The sequence below is a fragment of the Anguilla rostrata genome, chromosome 5 (assembly GCF_018555375.3).
Source record: "Anguilla rostrata isolate EN2019 chromosome 5, ASM1855537v3, whole genome shotgun sequence".
NCBI classification, from domain to species: Eukaryota; Metazoa; Chordata; class Actinopteri; order Anguilliformes; family Anguillidae; genus Anguilla; species Anguilla rostrata.
In genome coordinates this window covers 43,967,920-43,990,077 of record NC_057937.1, presented here as the reverse complement: position 1 = coordinate 43,990,077, position 22,158 = coordinate 43,967,920, and the positions used below count along the sequence as shown (strand labels likewise).

General features: G+C 41.8%; 1 protein-coding gene across 1 annotated transcript in view; it reads right to left on the bottom strand.

The window, feature by feature from the left end:
• Window positions 1-18,332, bottom strand: part of LOC135255353 (protogenin A-like) — a 47,722-nt gene extending 29,390 nt beyond the window's left edge. Inside the window, exons 1-4 of the mRNA XM_064336427.1 lie at window positions 18,185-18,332; window positions 15,791-16,093; window positions 373-517; window positions 19-152 (exon numbers count right to left, since the gene is read on the bottom strand). Of these exons, the coding sequence (XP_064192497.1) occupies window positions 19-152; window positions 373-517; window positions 15,791-16,093; window positions 18,185-18,251 (649 nt within the window). The 5' untranslated portion in view covers window positions 18,252-18,332. The remainder of the gene's footprint in view (window positions 1-18; window positions 153-372; window positions 518-15,790; window positions 16,094-18,184) is intronic.
• Window positions 18,333-22,158: the final 3,826 nt, after the last annotated feature.

The following is a 22,158-nucleotide window of genomic DNA, read 5'->3' as shown; positions in this document are numbered from 1 at the left end:
TGAATCTCTCTCACGTACCTGGTTTGACGGTAAGCATGGCCTCTGTGCTCCGGCGGCGGTTGGCGATGTTGGTCGCCACGCAGCGGTAGCTCCCCGCATCTCCCCTCTCCACCTCGTGGATCTGCAGCACTCCGTTCGGCAGCACTGTGATTCTGTGAAAACCAAGGGCAAGGGCTCGTCACGACCCAACACGCGGAAACGGAACCAGGAAGCACAGGCCAGGGACAGAAGGCTAAGGGGAGGCCTTCCAGGTCCTCTAAACACCTCCTCAATTCAGCCAAAATAGTATTCCTCAAGAGGAATTCATGAACAAGACATAATATGCGCAAGAGCATTTGTATGCCATTTGTATATGATGAGTTGAAGAGGTACCTTTCAGTGACCAGTGGTAGCGTGACTCTGTTGAACTCCCAGGTAATAATGGGAGGAGGACTGGCAGTGATCCTGCATGTGAATCTGGCCACATATCCCTCAGTCACCACCGCAGATGTGGGCTGGATCACAAAGGGAGAAATACCTGGAACAAAAGGGGAGAAACAGTCAAGCCACTGCCAAGTTACAATAGCCCACAAGCAATACCAGCTGAATCGCTACCTTTTTATCTTAGAATATCACCTCACACCATCTGCTAAACACATAAAACTGGCCAATGTGTACAATCAACACTTAATACACTTATTAAAGATGGAAATAAATAAGAAAATTTGAATAGGCTCATGTCGTCTGATTATATATCCCAGTTCAGATGGTACCATCAAGCATTATCATCATTCCGTGTGTAAGAAGGCAGATAAGTGTAAGTAGGAAACGAGGTGCCATTGAGTTCGAATAGGTAGCTCTCCAAAAGACCATTCAGGTGATGAAAAACTAAAACGTAATTAAAAACTTTCACATAACATTGACAATTAAACGTGTTTCTTTCCTTACAAAGTGGTGAGTTCAACAATCACCAAATTACTGACAAAGTTACTGTGTGGGAAGAAAGTTTAACACTTCCAAACAGATTTCTGAAGTGTTACATTTTGGGAAGGAATCTGTTAGCTTGTCATCAGGCAGCAAAGCTATATCCTATTAAAGCTGCATGAGAACAGAGACAACCTTTGCCAAGAAATTAAACACAAAGAATGGCAACAATAAAGAGGAATTGCAAAAAAATCCCTGCTTTCAAATATGGTGGCCTTCATTAATGACTTCTATTAGTCGGCGGCTTGACAAAGAATCGTCTTTACAGCTTATGATGCGTTGCTTCTCAGTTGTTCTCAGATGTTCTCAGAGAAAAATAAAGCACACTGCCCCTTTGCCTTGGACACACAGGCTGAAGCTTGAGAAGACATGTGTAATAGATTGCACAATGCAGCTCTAACCAGATAGCAGACCAAAGGAAAGATGCCCTAATCCTATTAGTAAGCAGATCAGCTCAGCTCATCCGAGAGGCCAGGAGCGTCAATCCTACGCAGGCACAAGGATGGAAGAATGATAAATAAAGAATCAATAGTCTCTGTCTCTCTTCATTGACATACTGAATGGTCAAGACAGTCCTCTTTGTGTGGGGGTAGGTGGTTTCCTCACTAAACAGAGGAAACCACTATGGACTATAATACAAGACCAAGGTTAGAACTGCAAGTTGCTGTGCATCCTCTAAAATCACAAAGCAATTCCAATATCAACCTTCAATTTTCAAGTGGAATTAACAAATAAAAATTTTGTTTGAACAGCATATTCCTTCAACTACAAATAATTGTTGGAATTTTTTTACAGTCTACTACAACATAGTATCAGGAGAGCCAGGTTTCTCTTGGACCAACTAAGACCTTTTCACCCATAGTTGCAGCCATTTTCTGTAAGCAACGTGCTGAATTATTAACTGCAAAAAGACTGGGAGGAAACATGGCGATTATTACAAAGACAGACTAATGTACAAACCACTAATAACCTTCTGGCCCTCAGTGGCCTTTTAACCCAACTGAAGTGATAACATCTTTGACCCTTCGCCTTCAGTCCCCTTCCTATAGGCTTAGAGACCTACCCATAATCTGATTAGTTGAATACGGTATCCTGTATTCAAACACTCAGACTTTCCCTTTAACAATATTGATTATTTTGCTTCTTTTGCTTGTGAATTAAATAAACAGTGAAAACAATAACTGCCTGGAATTATTCTAACCTAAATGCATCGGACAGGCTTTATTGATCTGCAGCACATTATTAATTGCTTCAAACTGTCTTGCATTGGAAACTAGACTACACGAAGACCCATGAGAAACCCAAAGTAATTGTGTCCAGATTCTTGCTGGTATTTGAGATACAGCACCTCATCAATCGTATTTAAAATCACAGAGAATTTTTTCCTGCTTTAAGTAGTGACATAGAATGGCTGTAAGTGAAAGCCAATACTGTAAGGGAATGCCTAGACTGGATAGATTTACGGCAGGAGAGAACCAGAAAGGATTTTGGAGATATACCTGAATAACTGCGTGAATGTGCATGTTTCAGGTGTCCAATAATGCAGAGAACGGGTCCGCTTTATCGTTATTAGGAAGCTGGCAGAAAATATCTGTCCCTTCTCTTACAAATGTGCACAAGCACACTTGCACACATGTACACATAAAACAGCACCAGACAGACCAACATACAACTAATGCACACAAGTACAGGCACTCTCATCCACCAACTCAGCAGGCATGCTAATAGGCTACATGAGCTTCATTTCCAGGAAATGAAGTTTATGTAGCCCTGCAATCGGTGGCATAATCCAGTCTGCGCTTCCTGAATCCGAAGGCCGGGGCCGACGCCTGGGCGTTTCCTGGCGGTGCAGCAGGCATGTGCTGCCCTGCAGGAGGCCGTGCCGTAGAGGAACGGGGGCTGGCCGGCGGCGTGGACTGACACGGCGCGTTTCCCTGAGACAGATCCGCCGCAGTGAAACAGAACCCCGTAAGAATCGGACGCGGCGCAGTTCTCACGTCAGAACCCCGCTGGCAACCTGCTGTCCGCCTGTGAAATATCTCTTCCCCTCTCTGCCCCGACCTGCTGTCTGTACGCCCCTCCCTGTCACAACCTTCTCGCAGTTAGTTTAACCAAAATGAAGTGCTCCCCACTGGCTATTCCACTCAAGCCTCATTCACGGACGAGAGAAAATACATCTTGTGTTGCATTCTAAAATATAATAATAAAAGCGCTGCCGTAAAACAGCTCTAGTTTCCTTAAAAAGCCAGTGGAAGCTTTTTCACTACAGCGTCACAGATGCAGTTCAGTGAAACTAGAAAAAGCCATTAAGGTCTGCTGTCCTCCTCTTCCGAACCCTGTCTGTCCTAAAAGACCTCGGGTCAATAATTAGTTAAGGGAAATCAATTGAAATCCTGCTTTTGGAGCAGACCCCAACAGAGATTGCAGTTTAGGGAGGTCCAAGATAAAAAAATAAAACAATCTCTACAATAGGCCTGAGGCGTGATAACATCCACTTAACCATTAAATGCAAATCACTACTGGCATCACTGGGGCACAATGCAAGATGTGAAGGTCATTCAACCTGGAAGGGCTTAAATTCCACCGGGGAAAAGCCAAACGACACGCAAAAATAACACATTTAGCACAAAGTAAAGAAATGATGCTTGCCAGTAAATGAAGTGCTACATACATTTGTTCCTCTTTCTGCTTTACTGACTGCAGCCTTCAGTGTGCATCATCTTCTAAAAAAAGTCCAACAAAGAGCATTTTTTAATGAAAAGATGAACAACTCTCAGAAAGCCTTCCAAGCTCTACTATGACACAGGTTCAGCAGGAGAATGCAAGCTTCTCCTAAACGTTTGCTTTCAGAAGTTGTCCTGGAGGCGTTATCAGGGAAACGGCTGCTTCCACTGGCCAAGAAAGACAGCAGAGCAAACACAAGCAGACAGAGCCTCCTTAGGAGATGGAGGAAGAGGACTTGAATCAAGAAAACACACAGCAGAGCACTGAGAAGATTACAACCGACTTGGTTTCTTACTGAAGCAAATCCTTTTTGGGCACAAGGTTATCTTGACTGATTGTACAGCTGTTACATCTGACATCAGAGCACACAAAGGTTCTCAGAGAAGAGGGGGATATCTGAACATGCCTTTGGTCACTGTGGAGGATACAGTGTATTCGGAATAACAGCTCAGAATTCAATTAGTGATACCATACCAGCATGTTCTACCCGCTGGTAGTTTTTCCACAGTTTAAATATTTACTTCCAATAGCATTTTTTCTATGGCCACATAAGCCTTTAAGAGTTATGGTTCAAGGCTTGAATATTTTGTTACAGCTTGGATTATCTTTAACGCATACCACATTTGACCAATGAACATAGGGACTAGAAATAAGAGAAGAAATATTACACAAGGCCACTATAAATGAGCACAATATTTCTCCTGTGAACTGCAGTCCATTTTTTAAAAGAGCTAAAGCACTGAACCTAAGCAATAACATGAAAAGCACCAGAGGTGGCACTAGGTGGAATAAAATCCCTGCAGACGTATTTGGTTAGATGTAACAGCCATTTATTTATTTGCAACTATGCACCCCCCCAGAAGTGCATTTTCCATTTCTTCTCATTTCCAAAAAATCTCAGTATCAGGCTTCATTTACACACATACACAATGCTTAATGATAACTAAGGCGAACCACGAAATGGTACTTGAGGGTATTTCTCAGCAGAAGAACCTTTGCTACACTTAATAGCTCACAGAAGTGATCTGCCTAGCACACCTCCTTTCTGCCTTCCTGCCAAAAGCCACCCAGCTGTGCTATATAACTGGGTATGAAGCGTCCATGTTGCCAGGTGATCAGAGAAATACCTGACAGGACCTGGGATCATTATGGTGAATCATTAGCAGCCTGCGGAGGCTCTGACAGCCTCAACGGGTCTTTTTTAGGCAGCAAGCACGGGGAATTTTCCCCCACGGTCTAAGTACAGCTGACACTATGACATTACAGTGACATTTCAGGCAGAGGGTTTTCCAGCTGGGGGTTAACTTATGCCGCTGACAGATGACATGCCTGCAAGTGTCACTGAAAAAATGGACCTGCCCCATGAGAAATTCTCTCGTCTCAGTTTCTTCCTTTCTTTTTTTCTCCAAAGGGGACTCACCTTGAAAAAAACTAAAAATGGCCTGAAGGCCATACCCTTCACCTATTTTATTTCTTTGACCACATTTTGACGTCCCTTCTCTCAGTTACTCGGCCTCTGCAACTTTCCCTGTTCATCTGACATGCAGTAAGTGGACTTATTACCTGGGTAACAGAAGTAAAGGGACACATGTACACTATCTTGCGGAATAGCCCGAAGTAACAGAGGTCATCTTCTTTGTGTCAGGTTGTTTTGAAGATAATAGTGGAATCTGGGCCATTCATTGCATAAACACCTACCTTGCTTTTGGCTATTTTTAACTGAATTAGCTCAGGGCCGCTAGGCCACTTGTCCCAGAGCAGCACTGCCCACCTCCTGCACTGGGACTTTGATGTGGAGAAGCAGGGGGTGTGGCACAAGAAATAAATACACAAATCAGAGAAAGTGATCTACCTGCACATGTGTTTTAGCCTGCGAACACTCAATCGCAGTCATTAGATTAAGCCAATCAAAAGCTGGGTCTGCCCATCCCCCACCCCCCGCAGTTCCACAGCCCTATTGTCCAGCAGAAAAGTAAAAAACATGGAACCTTTAATCGACATCAAAGTGCATTCCTAACCGTTATACAACCTAACCTCCGGGGCCAAAGAGGAGTCCAAGTGGCCTGGGGGCCAAAGGTTGCAGGGGATGTTTCTTGAAATGTGTTTTTAAAATGCTTTAAAAAAAAAAAAAAAATCACTCAACCAACCGTGTTTGTGTTAAGCAACAGCACTTCCCCCACTGACTACTGATAAACAACAAAGACAAATCTTTGCTGAAGGGGGGAAGGAGCAGTGGGCCGAGGCTCTGGTCAAGAGCCGTTCGAAACACATAATTGATCTCCCTCTCACAGTGGTCAGGCATGACTGGAGCACATAATGCCTTTTAATGAGATGTTAAAGCAGGTGAAGGACAAGGGAAGTTAAATGCGTATGCATCTAATTGCCTCCGAGATTACTTTAAGTACAGCGTCAAGAATAACATCCTTGCAGTGCACCGCATGTGCACAGCATAGCAAAAAGATTCATTGTGTCTGCTTGGGTCTCTGTGTATCTAATGGGTCTCTCTTCTTTCTTTCAAGCACACATGACAATTTTATTCATATACAAAGCAATTAATTTTTTTGCTTTACACCTTTTTTTTGCAAATGTAAAATTGGGCAAATCATGGTGCCACATTTGAAAAAGCAATATAAGATCCATTGTTGGCCAGGCTCATATTATCTATAATGAGGACAGAATGCCTGAGAGGAGAGGTTTCCAGCATATATAGGGGACCTGGCCATCTGCGCCCTATGCTGCCCTCACCTCTGACCCCCGACCTCCACAAATCCTGGCTAGTCCACGGCTTATCCAGACATGGCGGCAGTGCTGCTCGCCTGCTGGCTCCGTGCTAACTGCCAATCAACTGCACTGGGGGCCCACTGCAAGTGAGGGGGGGTTCTCTATTCAGAGAGCGTGGCTTTCTCTCTCTCTTACTCCCTCTCTCCCTCTCTCTCTCCCTCATTCACTGCCTCACTCTCACTTTATCTCATTCTTGCCGCCCCTCTCTCATTGGACTTAAACCACCACCCTAGTATCTATCCATTAGCTAATTAAACCATCCAATGAAGTAAAATGGCTTCTATTTGTGTTACTGCCAAGTCTTAGTGTTATGGCTAGAAAATACTGCTAACACTATCTTAAATCAATAGGCAAATGAAGAGCTAACTTTGCTGTGAATTCCTTATCAGAGCCAGATAATTTCAGTTAAAGGGTAGTGGGTCCAATGTCGTTAACTCTGGATCAATAATTAAACAATCGCACACAATGTTTTTACACATATAGCACAGTTTTATGCTTTTGAGAGAGTCATCTAACATAAAATTGATGGAAATAATGAAGAAGTAAAACAAACACAAAAAACATTTTTTTGATATAAAAAAATTGCCATCAAAAAAATTGTGAGAATTGTTGGATTTCTAATAGCCTGTACACTTCTCTCTCGCAGTGAATCCCACAAAGACCCTTTTAAATTCTACTCACAAAATTAAGAAAGGTCATTCCCTGTCTAAAACAAGGACACAGATTCTCCCAACTGCAGCGTAACCACAACAGACGGGTTCGCTGAAACCAGAGGTACGGTCAATGGGGGGGATCAGGGCCCGGGTCAAAACCAGTCAAAGGTCCCCTTTTGAGACGTCTGAAGCCATCTAAGATCCCACCCCTTTCCCACCCTCATCCCTACCCCTCCCCCAGCCATTCCAGCCTGCTGTCTTTCCTGGGTTTTGGGAGAAGTTCCATGCTTGACCAACTCCCAGAGGACAAGCTTTTAACAAAAAAGAAATGGGGGGTGGAACCAAATTCTCCGGAACCTTGCATCAGCAGCAGACCAGGCAGTCTGATATAGCAAAGTGGCTTCTAAATACTACTGTGTGATAGGGCTTGAGAAATCTGTTCCCAAGCCTCAACAACTCATATAACCTTATGGTGCAAAGCTACAAAGAGATGTAAGTTAAAACAAAGATATTTTAGGGATCAAAGCCAGTCATCATTTTATGTTGAGGCTTAGTCATGTGAAAGATTGTCTAAGCAATGGACGTTTCCTTTATTAACCACCATCTATTTGTCCTTATTGTTAATATAATCACCTCAAATTAAACACAAAAAATCACCATTTTCTTCATGCCTCTATGGTTAGGCTTATTGGGCGTAAGGAAATCAAATCTTTTTTTTTCCTGTGCGGTAGAATGGTTGTTGTCATGGTTTTGTTTCGCAGATGCAGGTTGGTTGAATACATTCTGCAGAGATGGCTAAATCAGGTTCGGAGGAGGGGCAGGGCTAATTCGCTCCAGGTCCCCGGGTCCCGGCGGTGTTAAAGAGCAGGAAGTGGCCGTGGAGACACTGCTATGGCCTTTCGGCCGCTTCACGGCCCCGCGTCCTGTGTGGTTTCCTCCCTCCCTGCCCTGATTAAAACAAGGTGGATGAGCCGCTCTGACCAGCATGGCCTCTCGCGGTTCAGGCCGGGCCAATTTGCCAAACGATCGGCTGGAAACGCCGATGCCTAATCCTGCAAATGGCCCCACTCATGGCCTGCTGGTTCTCCACGCAGGACACGAACACACCCCCTCTTAGCTTGCAATGACCCCTCCACTCTCTAGTGAAAGCAGAACCACCTCAGGGTTTGAAAATATATGAAAAATCAGAGGCCTTCAATGCATTCCATCTGCAAGAACCTTATCAGAAAGACAAGGAGTCACACAGTACTAATGAGAGTAATGTGCCGTCTCAAAATCATATTACCATTGTTTGTGTTAGTATGGAAAAAGTTACTAGTTGTCCATACACGTCACATCAAAAGCAAACATGCTTGTGTCTTTGAGATCAATATGATGCACACACACAATAACCACCAAACAGAGAAGTAAACTATCAGCACCTCATATTTCACTATCAAGAGGCAGTCAGTGCAGCAGACCAACCCTCACCACTTACCACATGCAGAGTAAATCAGTACAGACTGCAGTCACACACATGCCTGCACTAAGCCCAGTCACACACACTCCCAATTCAACCTTTCAGGACGTCAGGGCTCACAGATTAGGGGGCTGAAAGTGGCCCCTCGGACGTCGTCCCCAAACAGAGGAAGCTATGCCTTTCACAAGCCTTCCCCAGCCCCCCCTTAATTCAGAGAGACAAACCAGAAAGAGATGTAGGAATCTAGCTAAATCATGGTTTCTGTGTGTGAATGAGAGTGTGCGTGTGTATGTGTGGCACATCAGATGTATTATTCATACATTTAGACATTTTTAAATCTAATTGAGAGTACAACATTGGCGAACGTAAAGCTAAAATATGGGAGAGGGGCAGAAGCCAACAAATAAACAGAGAATTGTGGGAAGTTTACATTGTGAAGGATCGCCTCTATTATTCTACAAAACATGTTTAAATGAATGCTAATAGACAAAGGCAGCACACATAGCACAATCACTGTACCGTGAAAGAGAAAAGGAATCCCCTCTTTATTGAGAGCAAGCAAATGACTGAAGAAGATTCCAACACTGCTGACTTTTTGCTAAGAAGGACAGTGGGGCTCAAAAGGGTGGGGGTAGAGGAGGGGGGGGGGTCAATTTGCTGCTTCATATGCAAATGCATATAATTCGCCTCGTGCTGAGATCAAGAGGAAATGGGTGAGGAAACAAGCTATAAATGCAAAACAGCCATCACAGTGGTGGTTGTGTGGGCTCTGGCCAGGGAGGTGGATTCATGACCAGTAGGTTGCAGGTTCAAATTCCAGGTGGCACAGTGCAGTTGTATCCCTGACAAAGGTCTTTAATTTGAATTGCTTTAGGAAGTCCAGCTTAAAACCAAGATAATAAGTAGGCTGTGTAAATGGTCCCAGATAAGGCTGTGCAATCATCAAAAACAATAATATGCTTAAAAGAAAAGGTTTCATCACCTCATCCTATTGGCTCACTCTTGTCCAACAGAGATGTTAACATTTTAGAAAACAGAAAAATGCAAAAAAAACAAAAAAAAAACAAACAGTCAATATGCAGGGAAGCTATGCAAAGTGGCCCCGTTTATCTGTGATTTCTAAGTTTACAGACCGTGCACATACACAACCTGGTATGTCTCACTATGCAACAACAATAGCCCTAGTCAGTCTCTGTCTTGTGGCTCTCTCCTCATTTTTTATAAACAAACAAGCTTGATGACAGATCTATTCTGTGCTTTGTTTATTTGCATCAAAAACATTTTCTTAAGTAAACAGGGTGGTTCTTTGCATTTCATTTAAATTACATCCAAGGCATTTTGTTTGGATGTGCCAATACATTTTTGAGTCATTCATTACTTCGCTATGAAGGAAATACATTCAATGGGGTTCATACACATCGTTTTCCTCAAGAGCAGCAGTTATGTTAGTTTGATAAACTTTTTATGTGCAAAATGTAAGGTAGACATCTAATCATTTTTGGGAGAAACATACCATACATGTCTTAAAATAAAAAAAATACAAGTCAATAGACAAGAGCTGTGTATCCCCAAAATGAAATCCTATCTCTTGTATGTGACATTTAAAACGCCATCTAAACTGACAATTGGTGGAAAAATGAAAAAAACAAAAAGGCAGTGAACTCTCCCCCACACGGTTCTTTTTTTCCCCACTTTAATTAATGACATGTCCCAAAAAAGAATGCCTAGCCTGACAAACAACCGAAGGGAAGAATGGCACGCTGAAAAGCCGCTACAAATCAATCACCGCACAGCCGGCCAGCCTGCAGGCCAGGCACGTTTGACCACTGGCCTGGCCACACAAAGCCAATTCTCCCATGAGCCCCCTGGCCTTTCAGCTCAGCAGGGCAGTGGGGGGGGGGGGTGCCTCCCTCCTCCTCCTCCTTATTTTTTATCTAAAGTTCCTCTTTCACAGGACATCGTCCCTCTGTTTCTAGTGGGGCAGGTGTTTTACAGGTCATTTCAGGGTTTCTAATTTGTGCCAGTATTACCAGTATACATAATCATAATCATACCTGTGGCAAAATTTCATCCCAAGAAGCAGTTAGAGCTGTGTTGGACTACTGAAGGCAAAACCCAATTTATCACATTTAATTTCAGTTTTATAATCACATTAATGTAGAAAAATGTATAAATAGGCCCAAGATTAACAAATGAATGGAACAGAGCATCAATGACCACCTGATAATTAAATGGCAACTTCAGAGGAAACTGATAGGACCCATGTGGAAACAGCATAGAGATGAAGAGGAATTTCCAACAATAGCACTAGGCAAATTTAAGTTCCCGGCTCTTGTCTCATGATCCACACTCCTCAAAGCAATCTAAAGCAACCTTTGACCTCAGTCTGTGGAAACCATGGAAACCTTTCATGTTCAAAAGAATAGGAAGGAAAATATTCAGGATCTGTGTGTATATTAGTTTAAATTCTTTGAACATCCACTTCCAAAAATGTTTTGCAAATTGCGGCTTTCTTTATTTTAGTTATGCTTTAAGGCACATTTCCCTTCTTACAAAATGAACAAAACAGTGGTCACTCTAAACAAGGCTGTTAGGTAAATTAATTATTTTGTCGGTGTCAAAATAATGTACAAAGTTGAAGCCTTTGGTTCCAAACCAGTTTGTCACATGATACATCTAATGAGCAAAAAAAGATAAATTCTCTCCATTGGCTTTGTAAAGTCCTGCTGATTTCTTTTAAAGGTCAGCCATGGTAGGGGTTTCCCCTAAGGCAACCGTTCCACCTATTATAACCATTACAGCAATCCAAGCTCTTTCTCACAGTCTCTCAGATAGCATTGAGGAACTGGACTATTAACAAACCCCTTAAACTGAGGGGTTGTTTTCATCTGAACCAATCAGGATCACCATGGGGGAGTGATAAACTGAAGAAGTTTATGACTCCTGTTAAAAGCCCTCCAACTGGACAGGTGGACCAGGGACATTTTCGAAGCATAAATTCTCCACGAACACACAATAGTAAATGTCTTATTAAACACACAGCTTCGTCAAAAAAATGCTGCTGAGCCAATGGTTTGAGACTTACTATGCCCATGTATAACAACTAGGAAATTCAAATAAGCTCAAATGAATTATTAAATAAATAATTTGTGTGTATGTGTGTGTGTGTGTGTGTGTGTGTGTGTGTGAGAAGAGCATCTCAGTGGCTTTGAAGTGTCGCAGGGACCTCTAGAAGCCTGACTTGAGGCTTGAGGAGTGCAGTGCCTGCAGCCAGTCTTCCACAGAAGAGCACATTAATCCAGCTCCACTCAAGGCACTCCTGTACACTCATTCAGCCCAGAGATCCTCAGCTCATTGTTCATATGGGCCCTGCCTGTCCCATCATTCCAGCCCCAGGCCAGCCTATCAGTATATTACAGGTTACTGAATGCCCCATTTCCTGCGTGCAATAACTGTTTTCTTCAATGGCCCTCTGGCCAATTGCACAGAATTTATTTCACCTCACAATACACAGGCAAATGAATCACACTAACTGCACAGTCCACTCACTGCGCAAAGAGAGACCCCCTTTCTCACCAAGTGGTCATAAGCGCATAGGTAAGGAAGGTAACTCTTTGTTCATAAAATGAAGGAACGTCCCTGCCTGTCTCCAGAGAGCACCATAGATCAAACCATTTGTCAGAACATGGAACATGACAACGTGTTGATTTTTTTAGACCCTTTAGACATTAACCAAACCTCTCTCAGAGCTAGATGCTAAATAAATAGCAACAGATGGATGGTATTGAGCGATATCTCTCACAGCCAGAGGTGAAGAAGATTCAAGGGAGAGAGCACAAAAGGTCTCCACATGCTGGACCATCAATCTTCCTGGTGAAAGATCCAGGACATGAAAAGGAACGTGAGACAAAGTCACACTCCCCTTAAAATCTTTTCACACAACTCGCAAGTAGGTGTTTTTTCAATAAAAAAGATGCCAGTAAATGGCAATTAATGGCTACAGATTTCATCTGAAATCATAAAGCAACACAACTAATGTATTTTGTACTAACAAGGTAAGCCACTTTGTAATCAAAACAAAGGTCATTTCTTGCACATAAAAAACACAAAATCAAGCACAAAAAAAGTTCAGAAAATAAATGCAATTGGAGTTTTCTGACACTTTTTGAATTTGGTGCTCGACTTTACCGTTTAAAATAAAATAAAAGTAAACTAAAGTGGAAAACGCGGAGGGGACTTTTGTCGTGACCATAATTGCCCTTCCAGTGCATGAATAGGCCCAGCTGTCCTGTCCACTGATCCCTGGCCAAACAAGTGCCCCAGAAAGAAATCCTTTTCTTTGCAAGGACAGTTAGGGCCAAGGGGGACAAAAGGGGCCAGCGTGAAAAGCTTTTCATTAATTCCTCAGAGTAGCAGACCAGAAAACAACTGCACGGAGACCGCTGGCCTCTGCTTAACTGCCTGGCCACGCAATAAAGTCCAGCAATTCACAAACGCTTCACAGGACTGACACGAGAGGAAACCGCTGTCCACATCGGTCCCCTTTCTGGAAAAATGAAAAGTGTGCCTGCGCCTAGGCAGGTGGAGGGGGGTGGGGGCGAGTGCCTTCTTGACAACCCCACCCAGCCACCTTTGTTTTCTACCATGGTGCATTTCTCAGGTACCTGCCAATTTTATGAGCTTCCAGATAGACCGTCCATCAGGGCTAAGTGTCCCTTTAAAACAAGCCTGTAAACTCCACTAGCCACTTTTATCACCTCTTAAGTTCATAACATAAAACAGCACACCCCTTCAATTAATAAAACCACACACACACAGCATCCTATAAAAATAATGTAATGTACACGCCGTACTGAAACACAGAAGCTATAATCGCACTGTATATTTTTGCGTCCCTGTCACTTAAAGACATTTGCTGCCTTCCTCCCATTCCTCACTTCCTGCAATGCAGCCCAAGGCTCATTAACTCTGGATTTTACAGCCAGCACATTCACACGGTTATGTGGCATCCACTACAGAGAGCATTGTTGTCATATTAGACTCAATTGCTCATAAAGCAATTTCAGACGGCAAGAAAAGACTAATTTTAAGCAAAGAAAGGCTATGCCTTCGGTATTATTTCAGAAAGAAATGAAGAATTAACAAAGCTCACTTATTTACTTTAGACCACTTTAAGACAAACTCAGCTTTGAGAACTCGATGAAGGGCACACAAATTCTTGTCTCTCAACATCTCCTTGCTGGTGCATAGTCCAGATCGGACCAGATAAGATGGTTTCAGGAACGGAAGAGTTCCCCACAAACATTACTTAAAACCACCACAAGGTTGGCAACAATTACTTCACAAAGGCCTGTCTTTCACAAAACTGTTATAATGGGCATAGTTAATTTTACTGGAGGGATCTTGTGTCAATGATGACTTAAGAGGACTGCAAGTTTTTTTTTCTTTTAACTTTTTTCAAGTGGGGCAGGCACCTAAAAATACAGGGCCATTCTTCAATCTCCATGGAGAACAGATAACCCCTGTCCCTGCAAAGCACTGGCGAAAACCCGTGATGTTGGAGGTCAGGCACTTGTGTTGGCCTGGGTTTTTGTTGTTATTGCTCTTCAGACCTGCTCTAGGCTTTCTAAAGTTTGTTCAGTGGTGTGGGGCAGCAGGGATTCCCTTGGCCTAGAATCAAATTTCCATCTTTCAAGGGAAGGGAATAAAGGCCTAGCTTTCAATACTACAAGGATTAGTAATTAGCTAGCCTTGGCTTTTCCCTTTAATTAGATATCATTTTAATACATAAAATTCATAGTAGCAGGATTTATTTTACACAAAGTAAGCAGTCACTGACATTTTCTAAAGATTTTGTCTAAGCAGACATATTATATGGCAACAAGTACAAGGAAGCCAAAGTGGCCCAGGTTAATTGAGAACACTTCTGACCAAGGACTTGTGGTGAAATAATCGTTTATCTTTGATTTACTGCATTAGGAAAACACACTCTATTCCAATTATGTTTCTGTAATTTCCTGAGACTAAAAGTTACATTCCCAATCCAGTTCAACCCAAATGGGCCCACAGTTCTATGCTTCTGATGTCATCAAAACAAATGACTAACACACTGGACATGGAGGATACCTGGTTTCTGAACTGGGTGCTGCTTAAGAGAACAGAGTCCCCCTCAAAAGAAAAGAGAAATAGAATTGTACAGAAACTCTTTTGTGAAAAACAGCACAACAGGTAGCACTGCTCTGGAGGTGATGACATGGAGAAAGAGAGTCCCTACAGACCAGCCCTGAAAAAACTGCGCTGGCCCTTTAAAAGCACAGCCCTGCTCATATATACACCACAAAAAAATGCATTCCAAAAGAACAATTCCGGGCGATCGTGTACTTTGTGAAGCAATGACATGAAAGCCTTGGCCAGTGAATGGGAGAGGGGTCATCTACTCTTTAGCACTGGGGTAAACCGCATCCTGGACAGCTCCTAACCTTTTAAACCTGCAGCTCCCTCATTTACACATGAATGGGCACATTGTCCACCACAGGGTAACTTCAGCGTTTCGGGCTACTAACTCTGGGGGCCTTATCCCCCGCCCTCCCCTCCCCGCTGCCTCCAATGCTGTCGGCTCTTCAGCTATTAGATGGATTAGAGAATTAGGATTCCCAAAATGCAACATTGGGCATTACAATTCTGAAGAAAGAGGATAATCCATTTCGGCCCAAGATTAGACGCTGCAAACTAAGAAGAGGACGATAGCACCCTGCTGGTTCCTTTTCCCTTCCTTAAGAGCACAGAATACCGGTTTTCTGCCTGTCAGAGTGCCAAGTCTTCATCCATCTCTTTTCATTTGAAACTGGGAACCACTCTGTTAATTGTGCAATTGTGACATTACTCAACTTGTCAAAACTAACTGAAATCAAGCAATTATTTTTTTCAGATATGCAGACATAGAAGTTCCATCCGCTCTGATTCACAAAGGAAATTCTCAAAGCACCTGACCACTGAGGGCCAACATCATAATACAGTGTTTGTTGTGTTTTATGCATCATTAAATACTGTGGGAGTCCTTCAGAGTGAGTACTCAACAGGGTTGTGGAGCACATGGTAACCCTGCCCACAGCAACATTTATGTGATGGTAATTGCCAGCAACAGTTACAGGCATCCGTACTGCCCACATTTCTGCTGATACAGAAAACAGCCCTATTGGGTAGTACTTACTTGCAACCGTTAGACAAGCTTTCTGGCTCAAAATGGCCCCATATTTGTTCTGAGCAAGACATTGGTAGCAGCCTTCGTCCGATTTGTCTCCTTTCCTGTTCTCCACCTCCGAGATATATAGGGAGCCATTGGAGAGAAGGTAGACCCGTTCATTCTCTGAGATTTTTACTCCGTTTTTTAGCCATCTGACAGCGATGGGTGCTTCCCCGTGTGCTTGACAGTCCAAAATAACAGGGTCCTTCCGCATTACAGTCACATCACGGGGCTCCTTGATGAAAAACAACTCGCTAAAACAAAACACACCTGCAAAGAGAAGAACACAGCAGTGAGTCACAAACACAGCAGGGAAGAGGATAGTGCACTTGCATCACCACAATTCCCTGGGCTTCCTTGTGCTGGTAAGTTTCATGGCATTTTGAATATAAGATCAAGGGTAAAACCTTGCAGCTGGACTTCTGCCAAAGCGGGTCTTATATTGCAATACTGTAATCATACTTGGGTCTCCAGATTCCTTTCTGCACTAATTTAATCCAATTACTCATGGCTCATAAAGTCACTGGCTGTGAAGTATCTGATGCCATGGCCCCCATTCATTCATGATATGAAACCGGCTGTTTCACACTACAGTGTACAGTTGCCACACACTAAAAGAAAACACCCAACCTTGGAAGTATGGATAGTTTCAGAAGTGTTGCAATATAAAGACACATTTGATAGTGCTTCTTACAGGCCTTTATCGCTTCCAAAATTCTTTAAAATCCGAATTTTACCGTTTATAAACATATATTATTAACGGAAAAAGTTCTGTTTGGGATTGTCAATTTGGAAATTGTACTACTGCAGTCCGTCTATAATGGTCCAGGATCATAATAATTGCGTTTTGACAGTACTGGGTAAGTTTACACAGTTCACACGTGTGCAGTAAGGTCTAATTGTAGATCCACAGTTACATGTCTGTTTAATCATTTAATTTGTCTTGCGACAACTTCAGTGCAAATAGGCTAGTTATTTAAACTCAAAACCCGCAGAAACATGAACTTTTAGAGACTGTTCAGGCTTCGGTCAATCGGTATAACGTCAAACGGATAAATATGAGAACAAGATTAGATGACACACGTTCAGCAGGCTACGTAAGCATTAACGTTTTGTCTTTGATATGCAAATCACTAATTAACATCCTTGGAGTAATTTACATGTGTCGTTGTGACTACTGTGTGTCCGTGACCATATCCCGTGTTTACAGTCTACTAGGTCTACAGAAATTCCATATTCAATAGACGATTTTTTTCCAATAAAAATACGCACAACAAATAAAGGAAATAGTTAATTTAATTAGATAATGCGAAACCATCTTTTCTTCTTCCTCACATCTATAAGAGTAGCCTACCATTCAGATAAAATTTTCTTTTGAGTTTATAAGCGCGTAGACTAGTTGCAAACAACTTATGAAACAAGAACCCAAAGTTCATATAATAAATTCATACATGTGTTTACAAATTGTTTACCATTGCGTTCATAAATGTATGAATATTCATCATAGATAAACTCGTCTGATTTGACTTTAAATGGACGTGTCAATTTAGTTTCTAGGCAACAAAATCTCAAAAAAGAATGATGCTTTTGCTGGTGCTTTACTAATTAAAATTTAAGAGCTTTTAAATTATTGGTAAGACCCTCGCCCCCGTGTTTACATGCTGGTGAAAATCATTTTCATTAGTAATACAGATCCATGTATTGCTTTACACCTTAACCACCCCAAATACATCCTTTTAATAAATAAAAGTAAACCCTACGTAGTTTCCAACGAAATCAGAGAACATCTATTTTCACTTTGATTACATCCTCTGATTAATCCTAAAAGGACACATGTGAACACAGGTTTCCGCGGTTATCTGTAGTTCAGATACTATGGGCACTTGTGGAAATGCGACATTCACCAATCCACGTGTAATGTTGCCAGCGGTGTAGTGTTTACAAGAAATGCTAGCATATAATTGGAGCCTGACTGTCGAACTCCAAACAAAACGTAATACAGTTTCTCTGTTAAATTGTTCAAAACAGCACGAGGTTTCTCGGGCAGTTGTCCCGAGTAGCTTACTGGTCAACGCAGCCATTATGTTGCCCTGTATGACACAGGCCAACAAAACGTGTCCATTCGCACATTTTAACCTATACATAACGTATTGACTTTGAAAAGTTGTTTGTTTAGTTTAACTGCATTCCCTGCTATACTTGCAAATAACACATTAACTGAGATCATGTCCATGCTTTCTAAGAAGCAACCCATATTGGGCCAGGGGGCTTGGACATACAGAGTGGTCAGTTCAGCCCCACTGATACACACTTTAAAACATGATAACCGAAACAAAGTAACTTAAAAACCAATGTACTTACCCGAAATCGGAAGAAACACTGTGAAAAACAGCAAACGCTGATATATTTTCCTACTGAAAGACGCCATTTACTTAATTTGTTCTTGCATGCTCACCCCTGTGGTCAGTGCCCCTCGCTGTACAATTTGCTAATCCAGGTTTCAACTGAGAGCGCCTCAGATCGCATCAGGGACTACTTTTCACTCAGCGTATAGGGACATTCCCTTCCCCCATCGATGTGTTCTCCGGTCGAGTAATTTCGGGAAAGAAAACCTAAGAAGGAGTTCCTCCGCCAGTTTGCTTAAATTAACCTCAAGATGAACATACATGTTAAAATGTATTTGGCTGTAGCTAATACTGGTGATACATATCAAATTACAGATTGTTGCAAAGTTGTTTTTATGATTCAAAGTTTTGACAAGAGTTTAAACAAAATATGTGAATTCTTGTCTGTGACAATTATACTAACATTTGTTTCCTACTCAATGAAATAGAAAACTTTTATTGAGCAACTCCATAAAAATAACAGTTTCATGCAAAACACAAACAGTTTTCAATTCTCTTAAATCTAACCAACGTTTAAATTTGTCACCTTATGGTAGGCTTGTGCAATAGCAGAGTATAATGGCAATATAATGCTAAAAATGAAGAAAAATCATTCTGCTGTAACCTGATTTAAAAGCATTGCCTATAAAATGGTTTCAACGTAAGCTTAATACATTCTGAAGCAATAGAATTACTATAACAGGACTGTGATGCCATGCAAATTAATTTACATGCACCCATCCATATGGGAAGTACAATATACACCATGTTACCCTCTGTCATACTTTCCTGCATGAGACATTCCACCTTCATCAGCTGATTCAAACCCACACCGATCATGGAAACTTAGGTACCCACTATAGTTCTAAATTGCTGTTTACTTGAACTCTTGTGATCCACCAGCTTTTGAAACATACATACTTTTTTTGCACTGTTGATGTAAACATGTTATATTGAACTGGGGTATCTGATTACTACAGCATAGGAACCATTATATTCATGATGTACCTAAAATAAAAACATACTGATGAAAAGTCAGCCTTCAGACTTGTGCAGATACTGTAAAACTGACAAATCATATGGGAGCTATTGACACCTCTCAATGAATTCTCCATGTACCATTTTTTTATTCCTGTGTGGACAAGAAAAATGAACACCCGTGAGATGCAAACATGATTGTGTCAAAAGAAAATGCACAATGGGGAAAAATAAGCTTTAGAACAACCTATCTAGAAGATATATACTGTATTATTCTTCATCCTTTTAGTTACTTTTTCTTGTTTCATCCATTTGTATTCCCCAATAATATTTTATGGCTCCCCATCTTTGCAAGGCCATATATCAGTTCAAGAGGGCCCAGATGAGCATGTGAGCTCTGAAGAATGTAGGCTTCCAGCCACCTCTGTACCAGCTGAGCTGCACAGCAATCAGGTTGGGAAACAAAGTTCATGTGCAACTGCCTCAGACAGACTTCAGGTGCCCAAGCAATTACAGGAGTCCATCTTTCATGATGAGGTGAGGGGAGCCCTGCAAATTGAAGCTCTCCCTGACTGGGCATCAGTCTACAGGAGTCCTGGTTACAGGCCGCACTAGGATCACTGAATCAAGGACTTGTGCTTTAGCTGGGCATGCCACCAGGGAGATCCGATGTTACAGTTTTAATGTAAAGATTACTTATACCGTTTGTGTACGTATGCATATGTATTACGAGTGTTTAATATTTCTGTTTTGTGCATCTTTTCCAAAGTGTGCCACAGTTTGATTCAAAGCACATAGAATCGTGGACAACTGGGCTAATCGTATCGACTCTTTGATTTTTAAACAAACTCCACACAGCATTTGGATCAATAGCAATGTTGAAAAAACAGCCTCAGGTTATTAGGAAGAGACTGTACTCTTGTTAGATTGTATCTGTGGGGCTCTGATTGGTACTGTGTGCTGTGTGTAGGCATTTGGTGAGAAAAGCAGGACAAGGGAGCATTATTGTAAAGCAAGTCAGTGAATTTCCATTTCACCAAGTTCCTGCCCCTTTCTGTTCTTAATGTGGTGCTGATACCCTTGGTGATAATCAGAAGAGGGCAGGTCATTATATTAAATAATTTCTTAACTCATTTCCAGTCTGCTTTAAAAATGATAATCCACCTCTTCCTTTTTCCCCGATTCTTTGTAGTTTTCCCAGGGTTGTGAATATTATCCAAAAGCATTGTTGCATGTAAGGTATCTCAAATCAAAACAGAAGGCTGAGACTTATAACTCTAATTATCTCAGACAAATACAGACCTCTGAAGATTACATATGCCATTTTGGAGGATTGTGATAGGATACTTGTGGTCCAGCTAATCCTTCTGTGGATTACTTACAGAAATTAAGGCCTACGCTGGCAGTGTGGGGGTAGCACTTACACCTCAGCTCTCTGATCAGGGAGATAGGGGTTATTATCACTCCCATGTGGGAAAAACACTGTATTACAGTGTGATAGGGAGAACTTTCCAGAATGTTTGAACATTTGATCCTAGAATGTAGCTATCCCCTCTACATTTTCTATTTGAGAGAAATTGGGGAAATATCTGTGTAATGTGTCATTCTGCTACAGGCTATTGTGAATGGGTCATTGAAAAATTGTTCCACACCAAATAAATCAGGAAATCTGTTTTACTTTTTACCATTCAACTTTCAACAGCTCCATTGCAGTAAATGGTATATCAACAAGCATTTTTGATTGATTGTATGACATGCTTTCAGCGACAAATAAAAAGTTATGGTAACAGCAAAGTTTAGTGGAATTTTGTTGAGGTGATAGTGACTAAAAATCACTTAGGAGTTAATGGACAAACAGCAGTGGCTGCTGAGTTAAGCAGCGATAAGACTATGCTAATGTAGGACCGATGGCCTATCCTCATCTTAAAATGGCCTTGGTAATTATGAGGAAATATTGATAGAAACTGGACAGCTGCCCAGTAAATGCCGATATTGATCCGCTGTTCATTTCGTTTTAGGAAACAACCCCCCACCCTCTTTCCAGACCCTCATTCACCAGCAGGACAATGGCCCCAGCTGCAAGATCTGTGATGCAAAATGGCAAGAGAACACTGTGCACAAAGCCACATGCAGTTATGTCCTTTGACAGAAATATCATGGTGACTCTTAAAACAGTCAATTGATACGTGTGACAATGTGACCAAATTAAGTCAGATTTCATATTTTGACAACATTCTATTCATTTATTAATTCATTACACTTTTATTCTATGCCTAAGGAATGTGAACTGGCATAAATATCATATTTTCCACAAACTAGTGTAGTTTTAGTGTCACTAAACTTAAATGTAGTTTTGTTGGGTATATTCATTGGATTTAAAGCAAATTGATACAGACACATCTAGTGCCACTGAATTCTGAACAAACAACACCCATTATTAGCTCTATGCTAAAACATAAGATAATAGGCTTGTGGATTAAAAATCATGTAAAATTTTTGTCAGAAGGATTTTCATCTTTTTCATCATTTTTTTAAATGGGTGAGCTCATTTTTAAATGAAGGATATATGGAAAGAGCCCGGTATGAATTGGGTGGTTCAGCCAATCTCATGATTGTAAAAGTCTGAGCCACTGTGACCTTTTTAGGGACACAAACTGTTTTTGATGTTACATAATATCTCTGTGTAAACAACAAGGCCCTGTTTGTGCTGACCCTTCAGACGGAGGCTCCTCCTATATATTCGTTCCTAGATTTGGTTTTTCAAACTGCCAATATGGCATCGTTTGGAGGGTGGGGTGAGGGTGGTCGCCACATGGCCAGAGGTCAAACTCTGAGGCTGGATCAATAGAGTAAAAGTCATTATCATGTATGAATGTTCGGACGATCCAGCGAAAGGAGATCCGGCAACCCCCAGGCCCTCCTACCATTGGACAAGGAGGGTGTCATCCTGCTCTGAGAGAAGCCCATCCCCAT